We start from the raw sequence: 22,521 nt of genomic DNA on the forward strand, positions 1-22,521 counted from the left end.
ATAGACTGGGATAGACCGGAACAGACTGGGAATCCCACTGGTATAGACTGGGAGAGAATGGGATAGAGACAGGGATGGACTGGGATGGACTGGGACAGACCAGGACAGGCTGGGATGGACTGGGACAGACGGGGAATCACACTGGGATACAGACTGGGATAGACTGGGACAGACTGGGAATCCCAGGCAGGGACACTTTTCCCATTCCGCCGCACCCCAAAACCACCAAAAAATTCCCAGGCCTGTCCCCGCTCCCTCCTCCCCCACCCCCCCCACACTGTCCCCTGTCCCCAGCCGAGGTGACAACAGCGGGGACATCTCCTGGTGGCACCAGCGAGCCGAGCTGGCACCGAGCCCCCGCCCCAAAATAACCCCGGGAGGGGCGGGGGGGGAGGGGCAGGGCACAGCCGTGCCCCCCCCACCCCAATTCCCAAATTTCTGGGGGGGTGGGGGAGGGGTCACAGGACACCCAGGAACCTCCGGGATTTTTTTTTTTAATTTTTAATTTTTAATTTTTTTTTTTTTTTGGCGGAGGGGGGGAGGGGCTGCAGGGGATCCCCCTAAAATGGGGGGAGGGGGGAGGGGGGGTCACCCAAAATGTCAGGAGGGTTCGGGTTACCAGGGATGGGGGGAGGGGAAGGAAACAAGGGGGGGATTTTGGGAATGGGGGAGGAGGGGGGATTGGGGGAAATTTCGGGAGAATTTTTAGTGGGAGTTTTGGGATGGGGAGGGGTTTCGGTGGGGAATTTTGGGGGGGATTTAAGGGGAAATTTTGGGGTGGGGGAGGAGTTCGGGTGGTTTTTGGGATTTCTGGGACTGGGGGAATTTTTTGGGGGCATTTTGGGGGTGAGGGAAGGGAAATTTGAGAAGGTTTGGGAGAGATTTTGGGGTGCGGAGGTGATTTGGGTGAGGTTTTGGTGGGAATTTCTGAGGGAATTTAGGAACAAATTTTGGGGTGGGGAGGTGAGTTGGGGAGGTTGTTGGTGAGAATTTTTGGGCGAATTTCGGAAGAAATTTTGGGGTGGAGAAGTGATTTGAGGAGGTTTTGGTGAGAATTCAGGAATAAATTTTGGGGTGGGGAGGTGATTTTGGGGAAGGTGTTGGTGGGAATTTTTGAGGAAATTTAGGAACAAATTTCGTCGTGGCCTTTTGAGGATTTTGACGGCAATTTGGGGGGAATATTTTGATTATTTGGTGCAGTCTTAAATGCGCGGACGGGAATTTTGTGGTGTGCGGATATCGCGACCACCACGGGACAAACCCGAACCCCCCTCCCCAATCCCCGGGGACCCCTCCCCCGGTACCGGACACGCGTGGCGAGCGCTGGGGCGATGTGGCCAACCAGAGAATTAAAGGGAGGGGAAGGGAGGGAGCTGCGGGCTCCTCTCCGCCGCCGCCACCGCCGCCTTTGTCCCTCCTCCCGAGCCGCCACCGGCGGTGGCACCGGCGCTGGCACCGGCGCTGGCACCGGCGGCCTCATGCACCGCTGGCCGCCGTGCCCCGTGCCATGCCCGAACCGCCGGATGGCGAGCGGCCCCGGCGGGGCCCGGCCACGGAGGAGAGAACGGAACCGGCGGCCCCCACCGGAGTGTTGGGTACGGGGGAAAACCGGGGAAGAACCGGGGAGAACCGAGGGGAATAGGAGGGAACCGAGGGGAATAGGAGGGAACCGGGAAAATCGAGGAGAACACGGGAGAAACCGGGGAGAAATCGGGGGGAATAGGAGGGAACCGGGAAAACAAGGAGGGAGCGGGAGGGACCGGGAGGGACCGGGGGAAACCGAGAGGGACCGGGAGAACTGGGGAGAATAGGAGGGAACCGAGAAAATCAGGAAGAACCGGAGGGGACCGGGGGGAACCGAGGAGAAACCGGCAGGAACGGGAGGAACCGGAGAAAATCAGGGGGAACCGGGAGGCACCGGGGGAAACCGGGAGGACTGGGAGGAACCGGAGAGGATAGGAGGGAACCGGGAGGGACCGAGAGAGACAGGGAGGGACCGGGGAGAATAGGAGGGAACCGGGAAAACCGGGACGAACCGGGAGAACCGGGAAACAGGAGGAACCGGAGGAAATGAGGGGGAACCAGGAGGAACCGGAGGGGACCGGGAGGAACCGGAGGAAATGCGGGAAGTGGAGGGGGGGGTACGGGGAGTGTTGTGGTGGGGGGGGCCGGGATGCGGCTCGATGCGGATGCGGCTCCCCGGGATCACCGGGATCACCGGGGCGGGTTCGGGCTCGGGTTCCGGTTCGGGGGTGCCGGTGGAGCTCTGAGCATCCCCCCGGTACCGGGACAGCTCCGAACCTCTCCCCCCCACTCTCTCTCCGTGGGGGTCTCGTTTCTTGAGGGGGGGGGGGGGGGTGTCTGATTTTGCGTCGCCCCCTCCCCTATCCCGGCCAGCTCCGATCCCCCCCCCGGGATGGGGTCCAGTCCCCACTTACCGGTGTCACCCCCAGTGTCACCCCCACCACACCAAGGTGGTTTTGCCCCCCCCACCCCTATCACGACAGGGGGGTGGCGCAGCTCTCAGCCTTTGTGTCGCTGTCCCCACTTTGTCGCTGGGGTCCCCTCCCTCCGCGTGGCGCTGGGCCGGGTGACATCCCCTGATTGGGGTCCCCGCGGTGGCGGGGAGGGGGGGGGGGGGTGGTGACAAGGCCTGGTGGCTTCTGTGCCACCCAGCGCGACTCCTGCCTGCGGGTGACCCAATTCGTGTCCCCTCCCCTTGGGGACACCGGGCAGTGGCGGTCCCCACCACGCCGCAGCTCCGGTGACCTTAGCCCGGGAGCCAAGGTGAGCGGCACCGCCGGCGACAAACGGGGACAAGCGGGGGGGACCCGGAGGGCGACAACACCGCCCTGGGTGCCACTCCGGTGGTGGCACTGTCGGGAGGGGCTGCGGGGACAACGCGGTAACGGGGACGCGTGTGAGGGTGGCGGTCACCCCCTAAGCTCAGCCAGTTTGGGGGTGCTGGGGGGGGTCACCCCCTTTTTTTCCATGACCTTGGATAGGAAAATCCCCCCCCTGGCCCTGGGTCTGTGCCCCTCCAAGGGGTGGCAGTGTCGCGGGTGTCGCTGTCCCCGCCGGGTGGGTGGCACCGCTGCGGGCAGGACATGAATAATGCAGGGTGGGTGAGCTCAGCCCGCGGCGTCACCCGGCTGCCCGGGCAGGGTGGCACGGCCATGGCCAGCAGTGGCGTGTGGCCACCGGGCAGCCTGGGAGATCTGCGGGCTGATAGCCCAATGGCCTGGCACCCTAAAAACACCGGCACCCTAAAACATTGGCACCCTAAAAACATTGGCACCCTAAAAACAGCGGCACCCTAAAAACATTGGCACCCTAATAGCCTGGCACCCTGATAGCCTCATAGCCTGATAGCCCAATGATCTGGGATCCTAAAAACACTGGGACCCTAAAACGCTGGCACCCTAAAAGCACCAGCACCCTAAACACTGGCACCCTAAATACTGACACCCTAATAGCCTGGCACCCTGCTAGGCCCACAGCCTGATATCCCAATGGCCTGGCACCCTAAAACCCTGGCACCCTAAAACATTGGCACCCTAAAAACATAGCTTGGCACCCTGCTAGCCCCACAGCCTGATATCTCCATGGCCTGGCACCCTAAAAACACTGGCACCCTAAAAACTCTGGCATCCTAACAGCCTGGCACCCACAGCCTGGTGCTCCAATGGCCTGGCACCCTAAAATACTGAAACCCTGGCACCCCAATATCCGGCACCCCAAAATCCCCACACCCTGACACCCCAACACCCTGACACCCCTAAACCTCAACATCCTCTCACCCTGGCACCCAATTATGCCAGTATCCCAACACTCTGGCACCCCAGTACCCCAACACCCCAGCACCCCAACACCCTGACATCCCAGTACCGTGGCACCCCAGTACCCCAACACCCCAGCACCCCGGCACCCTGGCACCCCATTCCCCGCCCCCGGGGCACCCAGCCGTGCCCAGCCTGCCGCAGCGGTGCCACAGCGGGGGTGGCAGCCTGGCAGCCTGGCCCTGTCCCCAAGTGTCACCCACGGCTCGGGGACAGCGCAGCCTTTCAGAGCCCCGCGGGCTCTGTGGGGTCTCGGCAGAGATTCCGGCAGCTCCCCGGGATATTTGGGGCGCATTCCCTGGCACGGGCAGCTCTGGCATTTCCTGTTTTCCCGGGCACCCCGAGCCCTTCCCAGCCCTGGGGCACCCGCGACATCCGCGCCCGAGGAGGGGACACTGAGGCGGGAGGGGACACCGAGACAGGGAAGCGACAATCGGGGTCCCCAAACCACCGAGGGACCCCCATCCCTCCCTCCCTCCCTCCCTGCCAACCCCTGGTGGGGTTTTTTTGGGATGTCCCTTGTCCCCACCCTCTCCGGGGTGGGGACAACGAGTGCCACCAGCGGTGCGGCCACCCCAGAGCGGGACAGCGGCCGTGTCCCCTCGCTGCCACCCCCTCGGGGGGTGCTTTGGGGACTGTCCCCATGTCCCCATCCTACCTCGGTGCGGCGGCGCGGGGCCTCTCCGGGTTTCCATGGAGACCGGTTGATTTTTCCCTATTCCCGTTTTTCCTGCGGTTTTCCATCCCTCGGAGCCCGGCCCCGCCGAGGGGCAGCGGGAGGAGGTGAGAGGATTTGGGGACACTCCGAGGGGACATCTCGGCGACATTCGGCACCGCCGGAGGTGCCAGGAGGCGCTGGCAGCTCCTCCCCGCAGCTGTCGGGGCCGATTTTTTTGGGGAGAAATCCGATGCCAGGGCGGTGGCACCGCCGTGACCTGTGCCATGGCCGGGTTGGGGACAACCGGGGACGTGTCCTGCTCCCATCCTGGGACTCCTGGGAATTTTGGGATTGGCTTCCCGGGGATTTTGATCCCTTCCCGGCCTCCTCCCGGCAGATAAACTCTTCGGGAAGCGGCTGCTCCAGGCCGGGCGCTACATCATGTCCCACAAGGCCTGGATGAAAACGGTGCCCACGGAAAACTGCGATGTGCTCATGACATTCCCGGGTAGGGATGGGCACGGGAAAACCGGGATGGGGATGGGGCATAGCCGGGAAAACCGGGATTTGGGGGGTATAGCCGGGAAAATCGGGGTCGGGAGGGGGTGGGACCGGGAAAACCGGGATTGGGATGGGATGGGGGAAACCGAGATCGGGATGAGACTGGGAAAACCGGGATCGGGATGGGATGGGGAAAAGCGGGATTGTGATTGGGATGGGGAAAACAGGGATAGAGAGGGGGTGTGACCGGGAAAACTGGGATTGGGAGGGGATGTGGCCAGGAAAACCGGGATTGGGATGTGCCCCGGAAAATCGGGGTTGGGATGTGATGGGGAAAACCGGGATCGGGATGGGATGTGCCCCGGGAAATCTGGGATAGCCAGAGCAGGAGGGGGTGGGAATGGGAATGGTGGGGAGGTGGCAGTGGGGACGGGGGATGGGGGATATCGGGAGAGATGTGGGATGTCGTGAGGGATGTGGGATTGGGGAGAGATGTGGGATGTCAGGAGGGATGTGGGATGTCAGGAGAGATGGGGCTGTGGGATTTTGGGAAGAATGAGGGATGTGAGGAGGGATGGGGTGTGGGGGACAGGGCCTGGAATGAGGGACGTGGGGAGGGATGGGGACCAGGACAGGGATGTGTGGAGGGCTGGGGACAGGAATGAGGGACACGTGGCGGGATGGGGACTGGGATGGGGAATGTGGGGACCAGGATGAGGGACATGGGGACGGGAGGACCAGGATAAAATGACACAGGGATGGATGGGGACAAGGGACACATAACAGGATGAGAACCAGGATCAGGGACACATAACGGGATGAAGACTGGGATAAGGGACACGTAGCAGGATGAGGACCAGGATGAGGGACACGGGGATGGATGGGGACCAGGATAAAGGACACGGGGATGGATGGGGACCAGGATCAGGGACACACAGCAGCACGCAGACCCCGCTGCCCACCCCACAGACAGCACGGATGACCACACGCTGCTGTGGCTGCTGAACCACATCCGCCTGGGCATCCCCGAGCTCATCGTGCAGGTGCGGCACCACAAGCACACGCGCGCCTACGCCTTCTTCGTCACGGCCACCTACGAGAGGTGTGTCCCCTGTCCCCAGAGCGTCCCCAACGTGTCCCCAACGTGACCCCAGCGTGTCCCCAACGTGTCCCCAGAGTGTCCCCAGTTTTTATTCCTTCTACAAAGGGATCCTGTGCATTAAATCCAAAGGGTGGGGTTCTAAGGGGAATTTTTTATAGGGTTTAAGGGTTTTGTGTTTTGCACCAATCTCCAAAGGAATTCTACAACTCACCCATCTGAAAAAGAACTTTAGGGGAAAAAGGGACAAATTATCTAAGAGGAAAACGGACCACAAAAATCACCGAAATATCACACAGGGTCTGCAGCGGGGGCGAGATGCTCCTTGGTATTGGTCACTCTAAACAAACAATTCCTTATTTTAAGTTGTGAGGTTTTAGAACTTTTGGGTGTTTCGAGGCACTTAATTGTTGGGTTATTTTTTTTTTTAAGTGAAGTAGTTAAGAGTTGTTATAAAGTTATTTATCGTGGAAACGTATCAGTTTTAAAAGCAAAAGTCACAGACAGTAAAGTTAAGTTTTGGCTTAAAATCTTAAACAGGAGCAGAAGCTCCTCGTGATTCCAGCAGGGCTGAGGATGCTGGGACAGCTCCTATCTTTTTGGGGGGTTTTTGGGTTTTTTTTGCTTTTTTGGGTTTTTTTTTTGGGAAAAGAACGGTGAGAGAGCAAGAACAAAAGCGAAGTAAAAGCAATGCTAAAAAGCACCCTGAGAAATTTTTTTTTTATAGAAACTTACAGCCAAGCTAAGGACGCAAACTCGTTATTTTTTTTTTTAACTTTTTAGAATTTTAGTTTCTTAGCACGCCAGGCTATGAATAAACAGTTTATGGCTTGAATCTCGGTGGAATCTCCAAATTCAGCTCGGTGGAATGGGGCATTAACCCTTTAGATGCAGCAGAAATAAAACAGCTACACGGTGTTTTCTTTCCTGTCCATCTAAAGGGTTAATAGCCCTTTCCACGGTTACGTTGGCTGATTTTGTTCTAACTCAAAAATGAAAGCTGTATTTTTAATTTTAATTTTATTATGTTGGAAGCTGGGGTTTTGGAGCCTTTAAGGAAACACCAGCATGTTTTTGAACTTTTACTAGAACTGCTTTTCAGGCATCTAAGGCTTTTTACTCACTAAAAGCACTTAAAACTTATTCTATTTATTTACTTATTTACTTGTTCTATTCATTTACTTATATCCTCATTCTATTAATTTACTTTTTTTTTTTTTTTTAGTTACTTTTTTTTTATTTACTTACTGTCCTGGTTTAGGGCAAATTTGGGATGAAACCTCTGAATGGTTATTTCATTTACTCGTTTATTCATTTTATCTACTTATTTATTTCATTCACTCATATACTCCTTTTATTTACTTATTTCACTTACTCATTTACTCATTTTATTTACTTATTTCATTCACTCACATACTCATTTTATCTACTTATTTCTTTCATTTACTCATTTACTCCTTTTATCTACTTACTTATTTCATTCACTCGTTTATTCATTTTATCTACTTACTTATTTCATTTACTCATTTACTCCTTTTATTTACTTACTTATTTCATTTACTCATTTTATCTGCTTACTTACTTGCTTCTTTATGCTACAACCGAAACTTTTTTGCTCGATTTCTCGTCTCCCACGGGGCCTTTCTGGGGATGCAGGGGTGGTTTCTGGTTCAGAATTTTTATTTTTTTCTCTGCTCCCTGCACAGTTTGCTGCGTGGGGCGGATGAGATGGGGCTGAGGAAGGCGGTGAAGGCGGAGTTCGGGGGCGGCACCCGCAGCTTCTCGTGCGAGGAGGATTACATCTATGAGAACATCGAGAACGAGCTCGGCTTCTTCAGCTCCCAGGTGGGATATGGGATGTGGGATATGGGGTGTGGGGTTTGGGGTGTGGGATATGGGGTGTGGGATATAGGGAGGATTACATCTATGAGAACATCGACAACGAGCTCGGCTTCTTCAGCTCCCAGGTGGGATATGCGATAGGGGATATGGGGTGTGGGGTTTGGGGTGTGGGATATGGGATATGGGGTATGGGGTGTGGGATATGGGGTGTGGGATATGGGGTATGGGATATGGGGTGTGGGATATGGGATATGGGGTGTGGGATATGGGATATGGGATGTGGGATGTGGGGTGTGGGATATGGAATTTGGGATATGGGATATGGGATGTGGGATATGGGATGTGGGATGTGGGATATGGGGTATGGGGATATGGGAACTATGTGGAGGCTGGGTGTCCCCGGTGCTGGGGACAAGGTGGGATGGAGGGGACAGACAGACCGGGGAGGGGACAGGGACAGGAGGGGACAGGGACAAGCCGGGCTGTCCCCCCAGGAGCGGCAGAACATCATCCGGTACTGGCTGGAGAACCTGCGGGCCAAGCAGGGAGAGTCCCTGCACAACATCCACTTCCTGGAGGGACAGCCCATCAGTGAGTGTGGCACTGCGGGCACCCGGTGACACTGCCAGGACACCTGGTGGCACCCGGTGGCACTGCCAGGACAACTGGTGGCACCCGGTGACACTGCCAGGACACCTGGTGGCACCTGGTGGCACTGCCATTGTGGGATCGTGATGGGCACAGAGCTCCCACGTGCCATGTCCCCACTGTCCCTGTCCCCACCACACCAGGGCCATGGGGGGTGGCCCTGGGGATCCCTGACCCGTGTCCCCAATGTCCCTGACCCCGTGTCCCTGTCCCTGAGCCCGTGTCCCCCATGGGGGTGGCCCTGGGGATCCCTGACCCTGTGTCCCCAATGTCCCTGACCCTCTGTCCCCATCCCATGGGAGTGGCAGTGGGGTTCCCAGGCCTCATGTCCCTTGTCCCTGACCCATGTCCTGTGTCCCTGACCCTGTGTCTCCTGTCCCTGAGCCGTGTCCCCAATGTCCCTGACCCCATGGGGGTGTCACTGGGGTTCCCAGGCCGTGTCCCCTGTCCCCAATGTCCCTGTCCCCGGTGCCAGTCCCCGAGCTGGCAGCCCGGGGTGTCATCCAGCAGCTCTTCCCGCTGCACGAGCAGAGGATCCTCAAGCGCCTGATGAAATCCTGGGTGCAGGCGGTGTGCGAGGCACAGCCCCTCGGTGAGGCTTGGGGTCACCCCGGAGCACTTTGGGGTCACCCCGGGGCAGATTTGGGGGGTCCCAGAGGGTTTGGGGTCAGCCCGGGGCATTTTGGGGGGAGGGTCTCAGCCCCTCGGTAAGGGTTGGGGTCACCCTGGGGCAGACTTGGGGGTCCCAGAAAGTCTGAGGTCACCCCAGTGGGGCAGTTTTGGGGGTCCCAGAGGGTTTAGGGTCACCCCAGCATCGATTTTGCAGTTCCCAGCCCCTCGGTCAAATTTGGGGTCACCCTGGGGCAGATTTGGGATTCCAGAGGATTTGGGGTGACCCTGGTGGGGTTTTTGGGGTCCCATTTCAGGTGACTCCATCAGGATTTTTAGGGTCCTATTTGAGGTGATCCCAGGGGGGTTTTTTGGGGTCCAACTTGAGAAGACCCTGTTGGATTTTTGGGGTCCCAGCCCCACTGCGATTTGTGGTAACCCTGTTGAATTTTTGGGGTCCCATTTATGGTGACCCTGTCGGGATTTTGAGCTCTCATTTGGGATGATCCCAGCGGGGTTTTTTGGGGTCCCAACCCCACTGACACCCCCTGTACCCCCCCCAGATGACATCTGTGACTATTTTGGGGTGAAGATCGCCATGTACTTCGCCTGGCTGGGGTTCTACACCTCGGCCATGGTGTACCCGGCCGTGTTCGGCTCCATCCTCTACACCTTCACTGACAGCGACCAGGTGAGGCCTGTGGGGCCACGGGAGGGGGGTTCCCAAACCTTTCTTGGGGTCTCCAAACTCCTTTAAGGAGTTCCAGCCCTTCTTGAGGTTTCTAAACTCCTTTAAGGGGTTCCGTCCCTTCTTGGGGTTTCCATCTCTCCCACTGAGGGTTTTTATCCCTTCTTGGGGTTTCCAAACTTCCTGGAGGGTTTTTATCCTTTCTTGGGGTTTCCATCTCTCCCATTAAGGGTTTCCAAACTCCTTTAAAGGTTTCCATCCCTTCTTGGGGTTTCCAAACTTCCTGGAAGGTTTTTATCCCATCTTGGGGTTGTTTCTAAGTTCCTTTAAGGGTTTCCATCCCTTCTTGGGGTTTCCAAACTTCCTGGAGGGATTTTTATCCCTCCTTGGTGTTTCCATCTCTTCTTGGGGTTTCCATTTCTCTCACTGTGGGTTTCCAAACTCCTTTAAGGGTTTTTATCCCTTCTTGAGGTTTCTAAACTCTTTCAAAGGTTTCCATCCCGTCTTGGGATTTCCAAACTTCCTGGAGGGTTTTTATCCCTTCTTGGAGTTTCTATTTCTCGTATTGAGGGAATTTCCATCCTTCTTTGGGATTCCCCACCTCTCCTTTAGGTGTTTTCCTTCTTTGGGATTCCCCACCTCTCCTTTTGCTGTTTCCCTTTCTCCCTTGAACCATTCCCTCCCTCCCTCCTCCTCCCACCTTTCCCCCAATCCCCTTCCCTGCCATTCCCACTGGGCTGGGAGGGAATTCCCAACCCTATAGGGCAGCATTTGGGGGATGTTGGGGCCGGGAGGGCCCAACCCCGGTGCAGTTGGTGCCATCTGTCCCCCAGACCAGCCAGGACATCTCCTGCGTGGTCTTTGCCATCTTCAACGTCATCTGGGCCACGCTGTTCCTGGAGGAGTGGAAGCGCCGCGGCGCCGAGTTCGCCTACAAATGGGGGACGCTGGACACGCCCGCGGAGTCCCTCGAGGAACCCCGGCCCCAATTCCGGGTCAGGGCTCGGAGGGAATGGGGTCCCAGCCCCTGGGGGGGGTCCCAGCCCCTGGGGGGGGGTCCCAGCCCCTGGGAGGGGTCCCAGCCCCTGGGGGGGGTCCCATTCCTTGGGGGATCCACTCCTTGGGGGTCCCAATTCTTAGGAGGGGTCCCAGCTCTTGAAGGATCCATTCCTTGGGTGTCCCATCCCTTTTGGGGAAATCCCATCCCTTGGGAGGGGTCTCATCCATTGGGAAGGGTCCCATTCCTTGGGGATTCCATTCCTTGGGGATTCCATTCCTTGGGAAAGATCCCATCCCTTTTGGGGGATCCCATCCCTTTTGGGGGATCCCATCCCTTGGGAAGGTCTCCAGAGCTCCAGAGCTGCGAGATCCCATCCTGAGGGGGTTCAGCCACCAGCCCTGGGTTCATGGGGGCATCCCAGGGGTTTTGGGGTCCCAGGGGTTTTGGGGTCCCAGGGAGATCCCAGAGGTTTTGGGGTCTCAGGGGATTGTGGGGTCCCAAGGGGATCCCAGGAGTTTTGGGGTCCCAGGGGATTGTGGGGTCCCAGGGGGATCCCAGAGGCTTTGGGGTGCCAGCTGTGCCACCCCAATGTCAGGGCATGAAGCGGATCAGCCCCGTGACCAGCACTGAGGAGTTTTATTACCCGCCCTGGAAGCGCCTCCTGTTCCAGAGCCTCGTCAGCCTCCCCGTGTGCCTCGCCTGCCTCGCCATCGTCTTCCTCCTCATGCTCGGCTGCTTCCAGCTCCAGGTGCGGCCCTGGACCTGCAGGGACAGGGACAGGGATGGTGACAGTGACAGTGGCACTGTTACAGCTCCTGGTCTTGATCCTGGTCCTAGTCCTATTCCTGATCCTTGACCTGGTCCTGATCTTGTTCCTAATTCTGATCCTGATTCTGATCCCGTCCCTGTCCCTGTCCCATCCCTGTCCCTGTCCCCATCCCTGTCCCCATCCCTGTCCCCATCCCTGTCCCCATCCCTGTCCCATCCCTATCCCCATCCCTATCCCTGTCCCCATCCCTGTCCCCATCCCTGTCCCATCCCTGTCCCTGTCCCCATCCCTGTCCCCATCCCTGTCCCCATCCCTGTCCCCATCCCTGTCCCCATCCCTGTCCCATCCCTGTCCCATCCCTGTCCCCATCCCTGTCCCATCCCTGTCCCCTGTCCCCATCCCTGTCCCCATCCCTGTCCCCATCCCTGTCCCCATCCCTGTCCCCATCCCTGTCCCCATCCCTGTCCCATCCCTGTCCCCATCCCTGTCCCCTGTCCCTGTCCCCATCCCTGTCCCCATCCCTGTCCCCATCCCTGTCCCCATCCCTGTCCCATCCCTGTCCCCTGTCCCTGTCCCCATCCCTGTCCCCACAGGAGTTCGTGCTCAGTGTCCAGGAGCTGCCGCGCATCCTTCGCTTCCTGCCCAAAATCATCCTGGCTGTCATTGTCACCGCCTGTGACGAGCTCTACAAGAAAGTGGCCTTGTGGCTCAATGACATGGGTGAGCTGGGCACCCTGGGGTGGCCCTGGGGTGGCCCTGGGGACCCTCCAGGCCCCCCTGACCCGCCCTGTGCCCTGCAGAGAATTATCGGCTGCAGAGCGCCTACGAGAAACACCTCATCATCAAAATCGTCCTGGTGAGGGGACACGGGGACATTGGGGACACCATGGGGACATTGGGGACACCATGGGGACATGGGGACATTGGAGACACCATGGGGACATTGGGGACACCATGGGGACATGGGGACATTGGGGACACTTCATCATCAAAATCGTCCTGGTGAGGGGACACGGGAACATTGGGGATGTGGGAACATGTGGGGGACACTGGGACGTGAGGACATGGGGACATTGGGGACACGGAGACACTGGGACACTGGGGGATACTGGGGACACTGGGACACTGGGGACAGAGGGCACTGGAGGGGTCCTAGTGGCTCTTGGTGAGGGGCAGAGGGGACACAGGGGACACAGGGCACTGGAGGGGTCCTGGCAGCTGCAGAGGTGACACCTGGGGCTGGCGATGTCACCGAGGGGACACAGAGGGAACCACAAAGTCCCTGCTGCCACTGAGGGGACACCGAGGTGACCGAGGTGCCACCCCCCGGTGTCACCGCCAGTTCCAGTTCGTCAATTCCTACCTGAGCCTTTTCTACATCGGATTCTACCTCAAGGACATGGAGCGGCTCAAGGAGGTGAGGACACCCTGCCAGCGGGGTCACATGTCCCCAAATTGTCCCCAACACCCCTCCATCCTCCTCTCCACCACCACCGAGTCCCTCTGGGTGTCCCCGCGTGTCCCCGCCGTGGCACTGGCGGTGCCAGCGCGGCTCACGGGCGTGTCTCTGTGTCCCTGTGTTGGTGTCGCCGTTGTGTCCCTTTTTTGTGTCCCTTTTGTGTCCCTTCCGCAGCTCCTGCTCATCCTGTCCCTGTCGCAGAGCCTCGCGCGGCAGCTCCGGGAGGCTCTGCTCCCCTTCATCCTCCTCCACCTCCACCTGTCCCTCATCTTCCTCAGGCGCCTCCTGCGCTTTTGCTGGACCCTGGGAGTATCCAAAGTAGGAGCGGGGAGGGACGGGATGGGAACACGGGGGGGGGGACAATCAGGGGACAGCGGTGTCCCCAAACCCCCCTTGGCCGTGGGGACATGGGAGGGACACAGGTGTCCCCAAATCTCCCGAGCACTCCTGGCCCTGGGGACAGCCAGGGGACAGCGGTGTCCCCAAATCCCCCTTGGCCGCGGGGACATGGAAGGGACATTGGTGTCCCCAGCCCCCCTGAGCACTCCTGGCCGTGGGGACACCCAGGGGACACGGGTGTCCCCAACCCCCCAGGGTGGTGGTGGCGCTGCTGCGGCCCCGCCCCATCGAGGGTGGTCACAGGAGCGGGGACACTGTGGGGGTGACAGGGAGGAGAGGGGACATCACAGGAGGGACAAGGACCTTGAGGGAGTGACAAGGAGGAGCAGGGACATCACAGCAGGGGCCAGGGACACTGCGGGGACACCAGAGGAGGAGCAGGGACAGCACAGGAGGGACAAAAACCTCTCAGGGACAACAAAGAGGAGCAGGGGACACCGAAGGGACAAGAGAGAGGAGCAGGGACATCGCAGGGGGAGCAGGGACACCGAGGGGACATCACAGGAGGGACAAGGACCTCTTGGGGACAACGAAGAGGAGCAGGGACACCACGGGGACACCAGAGAAGGAAGCAGAGACACCGAGGGGACAGCAGAGAGGAGCGGGGACATGGCAGAAGGAGCAGGGACATCCCTTGGGGACACCAGAGACACCGAGGGGACACCAAAGAAGAGCAGGGACACCACGGGGGGAGCAGGAACTCTCTAGGGCCAGCCCATGGGGAGGGCCAGCTCGGGGAGAGGTGACACCGTGGCCACCGTGTCCCCACAGATGCTGGCCACGCTGCTGATCACGCGGCAGTTCCTGCAGAACGTGCGCGAGGTGTCGCAGCCTCACCTGTACCGGCGCCTCCGCCGCGGCGACCTCAACATGCGCAACCTCCGCCAGCTCGCCCACGCCTTGCTGTGCCTGCTCGCCCCGCGGCGACCACCGCAGCCACCTCCGGAGGGACCACGCGGAGAGAAGAAATGTCTGAACGGCGGCTGCGGGGTGCCGGAGGAAGAGGAGGAGGAGGAGGAAGGGGAGGAAGAGCGGCGAGGCTCGGACTCGGAGGAGAGCGCGCTGGACTGCGGGCTGAAGCTGAAGAAGGTGAGCTTCATCGAGCGTGGCGAGCGGCGAGCGGAGCCCGCTGGCCCCGAGGACGAGCCCTTCCTGGAGGAAGGCAGCCCCACCATGGTGGAGAAGGGCATGGACCCCGCGGCCGTGTTCGAGCTGTGCGAGGAGGAGGAGGAGGAGGACGAGGCCGAAGGGCAGCCCGGCAGCCCCGGCAGGGCCGCGGAGCCGGCGGTGCTGGCCAGGAGGAAGAGGAGGGAGGAGGAGGAGGGCGAGGAGGAAGGGAGGAAGCGCAACCGCGCCTCGTGGATTGACCCCCCCGAGGAGGATTTCTCCACGCAGCTGACGCAGGCCGAGGTGGAGAGCTGCATGAAGAAGTACGAGGTGGGGTGGCCTTTGTCACCTTTGTCACCTTTGTCCCCCTTTGTCACCTTTGTCCCGTTTGTCCCTTTTGTCCCCCTTGTCTCTGGACCTGCTGGGCTCCCCAAGGTGTTCCTGGAGCCACCTGAGGTGTCCCCGTGGCCACCAGGATTCCTAAAGTGTCCCTGGACCTGGTAGCCTTCTTAAGTTGCCCCCATGGCCACCAGGATCCCCAAAGTGTCTCTGGACCTGTTGGGCTCCCTAAAGTGTCCCTGGGGCTCCCTGAGGTGTCCCCGTGGCCACCAGGACCCCCCCCCAGCCCTGTCCCCGCCCCCTCAGGACACGTTCCAGGACTACCAGGAGATGTTTATCCAGTTTGGCTACGTGGTTCTGTTCTCGTCGGCGTTCCCGCTGGCCGCCATGTGCGCCCTGGTCAACAACATCATCGAGATCCGCAGCGACGCCTTCAAACTGTGCACGGGCCTGCAGAGACCCTTCGGCCAGCGCGTCACCAGCATCGGCCAGTGGCAGGTGGGCACCTGGGGACAGCCTGGGGACACCCTAGGGACAGTGGGGACATCCTGGGTACAGCCTGGGGACAGTGGGGATACCTTGGGGACAGCCTGGGGACACCTTGGGGACAGCTGGGGACAGCCTGGGGACAGCCTGGAGACAGCCTGGGGACAGTGGGGACATCCTGGGGACAGCCTGGGGACACCTTGGGGCTGCAGAGACTCTTCGGCCAGTGCGTCACCAGCATCGGCCAGTGGCAGGTGGGCACCTGGGGACACTGGGGACACCCTAGGGACAGTGGGGACATCCTGGGTACAGCCTGGGGACACCTTGGGGACAGCTGGGGACAGTGGGGACATCCTGGGGACACCTTGAGGACACCCTGGGGACACTCTGAGGACAGTGGGGACACTCTGGGGCTGCAGAGACCCTTCAGCCAGCGCGTCACCAGCATCGGCCAGTGGCAGGTGGGGACCTGGGGACAGCCTGGGGACACCCTAGGGACAGCCTGGGGATAACCTGGGGATAACCTGGGGACAGTGGGGACACCTTGGGGACAGCCTAGGGACACCCTGGGGACAGCATGGATACCTTGGGGATACACACACTGGGGACACCTTGGGGATAAACACCTTGGGGACAGTGGGGACACCATGGGGACACCTTGGGGATAGACTCCCTGGAGACACCCTGGGGACACCCTGGGGACACCTTGGACACCTTGCAGAAGGTGATGGAAGCCATGGGCGTGCTGGCCATCGTGGTCAACTGTTACCTGATAGCCCAGTGTGGGCAACTGCAGCGACTCTTCCCATGGCTCAGCCCCGAGGGGGCCATCGTGTCCGTGGTGGTCCTGGAGGTACGGGCTGGTGGCCATGGGGTGGTGGCCATGGGGTGGTGGCCATGGGGTGGTGGTCACAGGGTGGTGGCCACTGTTGGTGGCCATGGGGTGGTGGACACTGTTGGTGGTAACAGGGTGGTGGCCACTGTTGGTGGGGCCATGGGGTGGCGGCCACTGTTGGTAACAGGGTGGTGGCCATGGAGTGGTGGCCATGGGCTGGTGGCCACACTGATGAACTTTGGGACAGAAAGGACGGATTTTGGGATGGAAGGGCCGGATTTTGGGGTGGAACAGCCATATTTTGGGATTTCAGGCAGTATTTTGGTATTTGGGGAGGGATTTTGGGATAGAAGAGACGGATTTCGGGAGGGAAGGGCCATATTTTGGGTCACAGTTTTAGATTTTGGGTGGGATTTGGGGCGGGATTTTGGGATTTGGGGATTTTGGGGCGCTCTGGGAGCGCTCAGGTGGGTCCCCGTGTCCCCAGCATTTCGCGCTGCTCCTCAAGTACGTGATCCAGGTGGCCATTCCCGACATCCCCGCCTGGGTGGCCGAGGAGATGGCCAAGCTGGAATACCAGCGCCGCGAGGCCTTCAAGGTGGGTCCTGCCGGGGTGGCGTCCCCAAAGTGTCCCCACAGTGTCCCCAAAGCGTCCCCAAGGGCTGCTGGGATCCCCAGAGTGACCCCGGGGTCAGTGGCTGCTCCAAGGTGTCCCCAAATTGTCCTGGGATCATTTGGCTTCCCAAGATGTCCCCAAATTGTCCCCATGGTCAGTGGGTGGCCCAAGATGTCCCCAAAGTGTGCCCAGGGTCAGTGAGTGCCCCAGGGTGTCCCCAAAGAGTCCCCAGGGTCAGTGAGTGCCCCAGGGTGTCCTCAAAGTGTCGCTGGGATCGTTGGGCTCCCCAAGATGTCCCCATGCCCGGTGTCCCCTGGATGCCCCCCTCTCTGTCCCTGTTCCCGGTGCCTCTGGCTGTGCTGCCATTCCCGGTGTCCCCTCGGTGTCCCCTGGATGTGTCCCCATGCCCAGTGTCCCCATTCCCAGTGTCCCCTCTCTGTCCCCATTCCTGATTCCCCCCGGCTGTGCCCCCAAGCTCGATGCCCCCTCTCTGTCCCCATTCCCGGCGCCCCCTCTCTGTCCCCATTCCCGATTCCCCCGGCTGTGCCTCCATTCCCGGTGTCCCCTCGATGTCCCCCTCGCTGTCCCCAGAAGCACGAGCGGCAGGCCCAGCACCATTTCCAGCAGCAGCAGCGCCGCAAACGCGAGGAAGAGGAGCGGCAGCGCCACGCGGAGCTGCAGGCGCGCCGGGAGCGCGACACCGGCCGCGACGAGGCCACCAAGGCCGGGGACACCGGGCAGGACCCGGCGCACGACAAGAGCCAGGCCAAAGGGAAAAGCTCCGGTGGTTCCTCGTCGCACGGGCAGGACAAACCCAAGCGGCCCAGCTCGCTGCTGGCCACCAACAACGTGATGAAGCTGAAGCAGATCATCCCCCTGCAGGGTAAATTCCTGTCCGGTGGCACCGCCGCGGGTGGCACCGCCACCACCGCCAGGTCGCCTCAGTCGCCTACGGGCAGCGAGAACAAACTGCCGGGATTCCTGAGCTTCAAATTCCTCAAATCGCCCGAGACTAAGCGGGACGCGGGTGGCACCGAGAAGGTGCAGTCGCCCACCAAGCCCTTCAACCCCGGCAAGCTTTTTAATTTTGGCAAGTCCGAAGGGCTCGGGGCTAACGGGGGAGCTGCCGGTGCGTCCCCGCAGCCCCGGGCGGGGACCTCGGCGGACGCGGGGACTGGGAAGTCGCATCTCAACGAGGAAGGGGCACGGGAGGACGCGGAGAACCGGCAGGAGGAGGAAGGCGGCGGTGCCCGGCTCTGACCGGGGGCTCCGGGGGCACGGGAGGAACCGGGAAAGCGGCGGGGTCCGGTTCTGACCGGGGATCCAGGGGTTCTGGGGACACGGGGAGCCGGAGAACCGGGAGGAAGAGGAGGAGGAGGAAGGTTGCAGTGCCCGGTTCTGACCGGGACTCCGGTGGTTCTGAGGGTTCCGGGAATTCGGGAGGAAGTGGGAGGAAGAGAGCGGCGCTGCCCGGTTCTGACCGGGGCTTCGGCGACACGGGAGGAACCGGGAGAGCGGCGGGGTCCGGTTCTGACCGGGGATCCGAGAGCTCCGGGAATTCGGGAGGAACCGGGAGGAGGAAAGCGGCGGTACCTGGCTCTGACCGGGGATCCGGGAGTTCCGGGGGTTCCGGGGCCACGGGGAGCCGGAGAACCGGGAGGAGGAGGGCGGCGGTGCCCGGGTTTTACCGGCGATCCGAGAGCTCCGGGAATTCGGGTGGAATCAGGAGGAGGAGACCGGCGGTACCCGGTTCTGACAGGGGATCCAGGAGCTCCGGGGGTTCCGGTTGTTCGGGGAGCCGGAGAACCGGGCAGAGGAGGAGGAGGAAGGGGAGGAAGAGAGCGGCGATGCCCGGTTCTGACCGAGGCTCCGGGAATTCCGGGAGTTCGGGAGGAACCTGGAGGAGGAAAGCGGCGGGACCCGAGTCTGACCAGGGATCCGGGGGCACGGGGAGCCGGAGAACCGGGAGGAGGAGGAGGAGGAGGAAGAAAGCGGCGGTGCCCGGTTCTGACTGGAGCTTCGGGAGTTCCGAGTGCTCGGGAGGAGCCGGGCGGAGAGCGGCGGTGCCCGGGTCTTACCGGGACTCTGGGAGTTCTGGGGGTTCGGGGAGCCGGAGAACCGGGCAGAGGAGGAGGAGGAAGGGGAGGAGGAGAGCGGCGATTCCCGGTTCTGACCGAGGTCCCGGTGGTCCCGGGAGCCGCTCGTTCCCTGCTGCGTGCCGCCGTTGCCGTCGGGAGCCTCTCGCCGCCGCTCGCCCGCGGGGCCAGCCCGGTCCCGGGGGCCTCCAGCGCCGCTCTCCGCTCCGGTTCTCTGGGCTGTGTCCCCCCGTGTCCCCCGGGCTGTGTCCCCCCGTGTCCCCTCGGTCCCCGGTTCTTTGTCCCTCCCGGTTCCGCCGCGCGGAGCCGCCGCCACCGCCCCGGAACCCGCGGGGGGACAGAGGAGGAGACCTGAGAGCCTCCGGTACCGGGAGCGTGGAGAGAGAGATCCCGGAAAAATCCCGGTACTGGGGGAACAGAGCGAGATATCCTGGAAAAATCCCGGTACTGGGGGAACGGAACGAGTTATCCTCGAAAAATCCCGGTACTGAGGGCATGGAGCGAATTATCCTGGAAAAATCCCGGTACTGGGAACGTGGAGCGAGAGATCCTGAAAAAATCCCGGTACTGAGGGTATGGAGCGAGTTATCCCGGAAAAATCCCGGTATTAGGGGAACGGAGCGAGATATCCTGGAAAAATCCCGGTACCGGGAGCGTGGAGCGAATTATCCTGGAAAAATCCCGGTACTGAGGGAACAGAGCGAGTTATCCTGGAAAAATCCCGGTCTTTTGGAGCATCCCGAATTTTTCCAGGCTCACCTGGAGGATTTATCCCGGTTTGGCTCGAGCATCCCAAATCTTTCCGTGCTCACCGGAGGGAGTTATCCCGTTTTTTTTGGAACATCCCAAAATTTTTTCCATGCTCCCAGTCTGGCTGGAACATCCTGAAATTTTCCAGGCTCACCTGGAGGAGTTATCCCGGTTTTTTGGAACATCCCGGTTTCCATGGTCACGATTGGGATTTATCCCGGTTTTTTTTGGAGCATCCCAAACTTTTCCACACTCCCGGTTTATCCCAGGATCCAAATCCCCGCTCCTGGAATTCCTGGAATTCCCGGGATTCCACCGGGACGAGCCCGATTCAACCGTGCCTCAAACCCTGCTCCTCCCGCTTCCTCCGATCCCAAATCCCAAATATTTCAAATCCCAAATATTTCAAATCCCGGACATCTTTCCCCAAGGAATTTTCCAGCCGGGAATGGAGGCGCATTTCCCGGGAATGCCGTGCATGGGGCAGCGTTTCTTGCACTAAAAAAAAAAAAAAAAAAAAAAAAAAAAAAAATCCCAAAAAATCCCAAATCCCGCCGCCGGTGCCGCTTCTCCCCCCATCCCAAAAAGAAGAAAAAAAAAAAAAAAAAAAAAAAAAAAAAAAAAAAAAAAAAAAATCCCAAATCCCAGCGGGGGAAATTCCCGGCTCCACGCAGCTCCGAATTCCCGGGAATTCTGTCGCAATAAGGGGCGGGACAAGGAGGGGACAGGGGGAGGGACAGTGGGGGAGGGGGTGGGAGCCGCTTCGCTGCTGCCGCGGGAAGGAATTCCCGGATTTCCTGGAATTCCCTGGAATTCCCTGGATTTTTTTTTAATTTTTTTTTTTTTTTTCCCCAGCGGGATCCATGCTGGGAATTGCGCTCCCTCCTTTCCCTGCTTCGCTTCGCGGGGTCGGTGGCGCTTGGGGACATCCATTCCCAAAAGGGGGGGAAAAAATCCGGGAAAAGAGGGAAAAACTGGGAAAAGGGGAGGGGGGAGGGGTCCCCTCTTCCCAAAAAGTCAGGTTGGAATTTTTTTTTTTTTTTTTAATTTCCCCCCTCCTCTTTCGAAGAATCCATGGGATTTTGGGGTTTGGATTTTTTTTTTTTTTTGGGAAGCGGGATTCCCAAATCGAAGCCATTTTCCAGAGCAATAAGGGAGGGAAAATCCGGAATTCCCAAGGAAAAAGGGGCCGGGGTTTGGGAAAAAAAAAAAAAAATCCAGGTGGGATCGGGGAGGGAAATTTGGGAATTGGGGATGGGGGTGAAGATTTGGGATAGGGGAATTGGGAATGGGGGAAGAGATTTGGGAATTTGGGGGTGGAGATTTGGGAATGGAAAACTGGGAATGGAAATTTGGGAATTTGGGACAAAGATTTGGGAATTGGGGATTTGGGGATGTGAGAAGGAGATTTGGGAATTGAGGATTTGGGAATGTGGGGACGAAGATTTGGGAACTTGGGAATGGAAATCTGGGAATTGGGGACAGAGATTTGGGATTGGGGAATTGGGGATTTGGGGATGGGGTTTGGGATTGGGAATAGGAAAGAATCTTGGGAATTTGGGATGGAGATTTGGGATTGGGGATGGAGATTTGGGAATGGGGGAGATTTGGGAATTGGGGATGGAAATTTGAGAAGGGAAATTCAGGAATTTGGGATGGAAATTGGGAATGAGGATGGAGCTTTGGGATTGGGAATAGGGAAGAATCTCTGGAGCAAATCCTGGGAAAAGGAATCCTGGGAAAATTGGGAATTCTGGGGAAAGGAACCCTGGGAAAGTTGGGAATTTTCCTGCTCTGCCCATCCCAAAAAAAACCAAAAAAACCCCCTTGGATTTCCCGGGAATGGTTTCAATCCCATTTCCCTCCAGAGCAGAGAATTCCCAGAATTCCCAGAGGGAAAAGACTCAAATCTGGGGAATTTTCATCCCTTTCCAAAAAAAAAAAAAAAAAAAAAAAAAAAAAATCCCCGGAATTTTGGAGGAGGGAAAAATTCAGGAATGGTTTTTCCTTTGATTTTTTTTTTTTTCCTTGGAATGGGAATTCTGTGGGAATTCCAGGAAAGGAAGGGAAAAAAAAAGGGGGGGGGAAGGGGGATTTAATTTATTTCTTTTTAATTTATTTTTGTAAAATCCGCAATAAAAAAGAAATTTATTTCGACAGCTCATTTGCATCTCATTTGCATATTTAAAGATTCGAATTAGAGCAGCATTCCCAACCTCTGGAAAAACAGGATCCAAATATTCCCAGGAGCGAGGAAAGGATGAAAAAAAATCCGATTAAATCCTCGAAATTCCATCAAATTATTATCTATAAAAACTTGGAATTGTTGGGAAAAAATTCCCAGAAAAAGAATTCCGATGGAAATCCGGGATATTTACAGGATTTTGGGAAATCTGGGAATTTTTGGCAGGATTTTGGGGAAATTCCAGAATTTTCCAGCTCTGCAATCCAAGATTTTGGGTGGAATTTTTGGGCACTCTGCAGAGATCCCAAATCCAGGGATGAGAAAAGGAAAAATTCCAGGGATCCCAAAGAAATCCAGGGACGAGAATCCCAAATCCAGGGATGGGATTTGGAAAGAGAGGGGATCCCAAATCCAGGGATCAGGACAGAATCCAGGGATCCCAAATCCAGGGATTTTGGGAATTTGGGATGGGGTGAGGAAAGAGAGGGAATCCCAAATCCAGAGATGAGACAAGGAAAGATTCCAGGGATCCCAAATCCATGGATGGGAAAAGGAGAGACAGATCCCAAAGAAATCCAGGGATGGGAATCCCAAAT

The 22,521-nt window shown here is 58.6% G+C and overlaps 1 protein-coding gene across 6 annotated transcripts; it reads left to right on the plus strand.

The window, feature by feature from the left end:
• Positions 1-1,488: 1,488 nt before the first annotated feature.
• On the plus strand, positions 1,489-21,904 carry ANO8 (anoctamin 8). Of its 6 annotated transcripts, XM_088178995.1 has the most exons (18): positions 1,489-1,595; positions 4,895-5,005; positions 5,968-6,100; positions 7,804-7,942; positions 8,434-8,530; positions 9,063-9,179; positions 9,760-9,887; positions 10,718-10,879; positions 11,480-11,632; positions 12,247-12,373; positions 12,454-12,509; positions 12,996-13,070; positions 13,287-13,430; positions 14,283-14,948; positions 15,264-15,455; positions 16,165-16,296; positions 16,766-16,876; positions 17,486-21,904. In XM_088178995.1, the coding sequence occupies exons 1-18, from the start codon at positions 1,508-1,510 to the stop codon at positions 18,152-18,154; spliced, it is 3,300 nt and encodes a 1,099-aa protein (XP_088035121.1). In that variant the 5' UTR covers positions 1,489-1,507; the 3' UTR covers positions 18,155-21,904. The 6 variants fall into 6 exon arrangements, with proteins under 6 accessions (XP_088035121.1, XP_088035118.1, XP_088035119.1 ...); XM_088178992.1 differs by lacking the exon at positions 13,287-13,430 and having other exon boundaries at positions 10,697-10,879; XM_088178993.1 differs by lacking the exon at positions 13,287-13,430.
• Positions 21,905-22,521: the final 617 nt, after the last annotated feature.

The sequence above is a fragment of the Sturnus vulgaris genome, chromosome 26 (genome assembly GCF_052056855.1).
Source record: "Sturnus vulgaris isolate bStuVul1 chromosome 26, bStuVul1.hap1, whole genome shotgun sequence".
Taxonomy (NCBI): Eukaryota; Metazoa; Chordata; class Aves; order Passeriformes; family Sturnidae; genus Sturnus; species Sturnus vulgaris.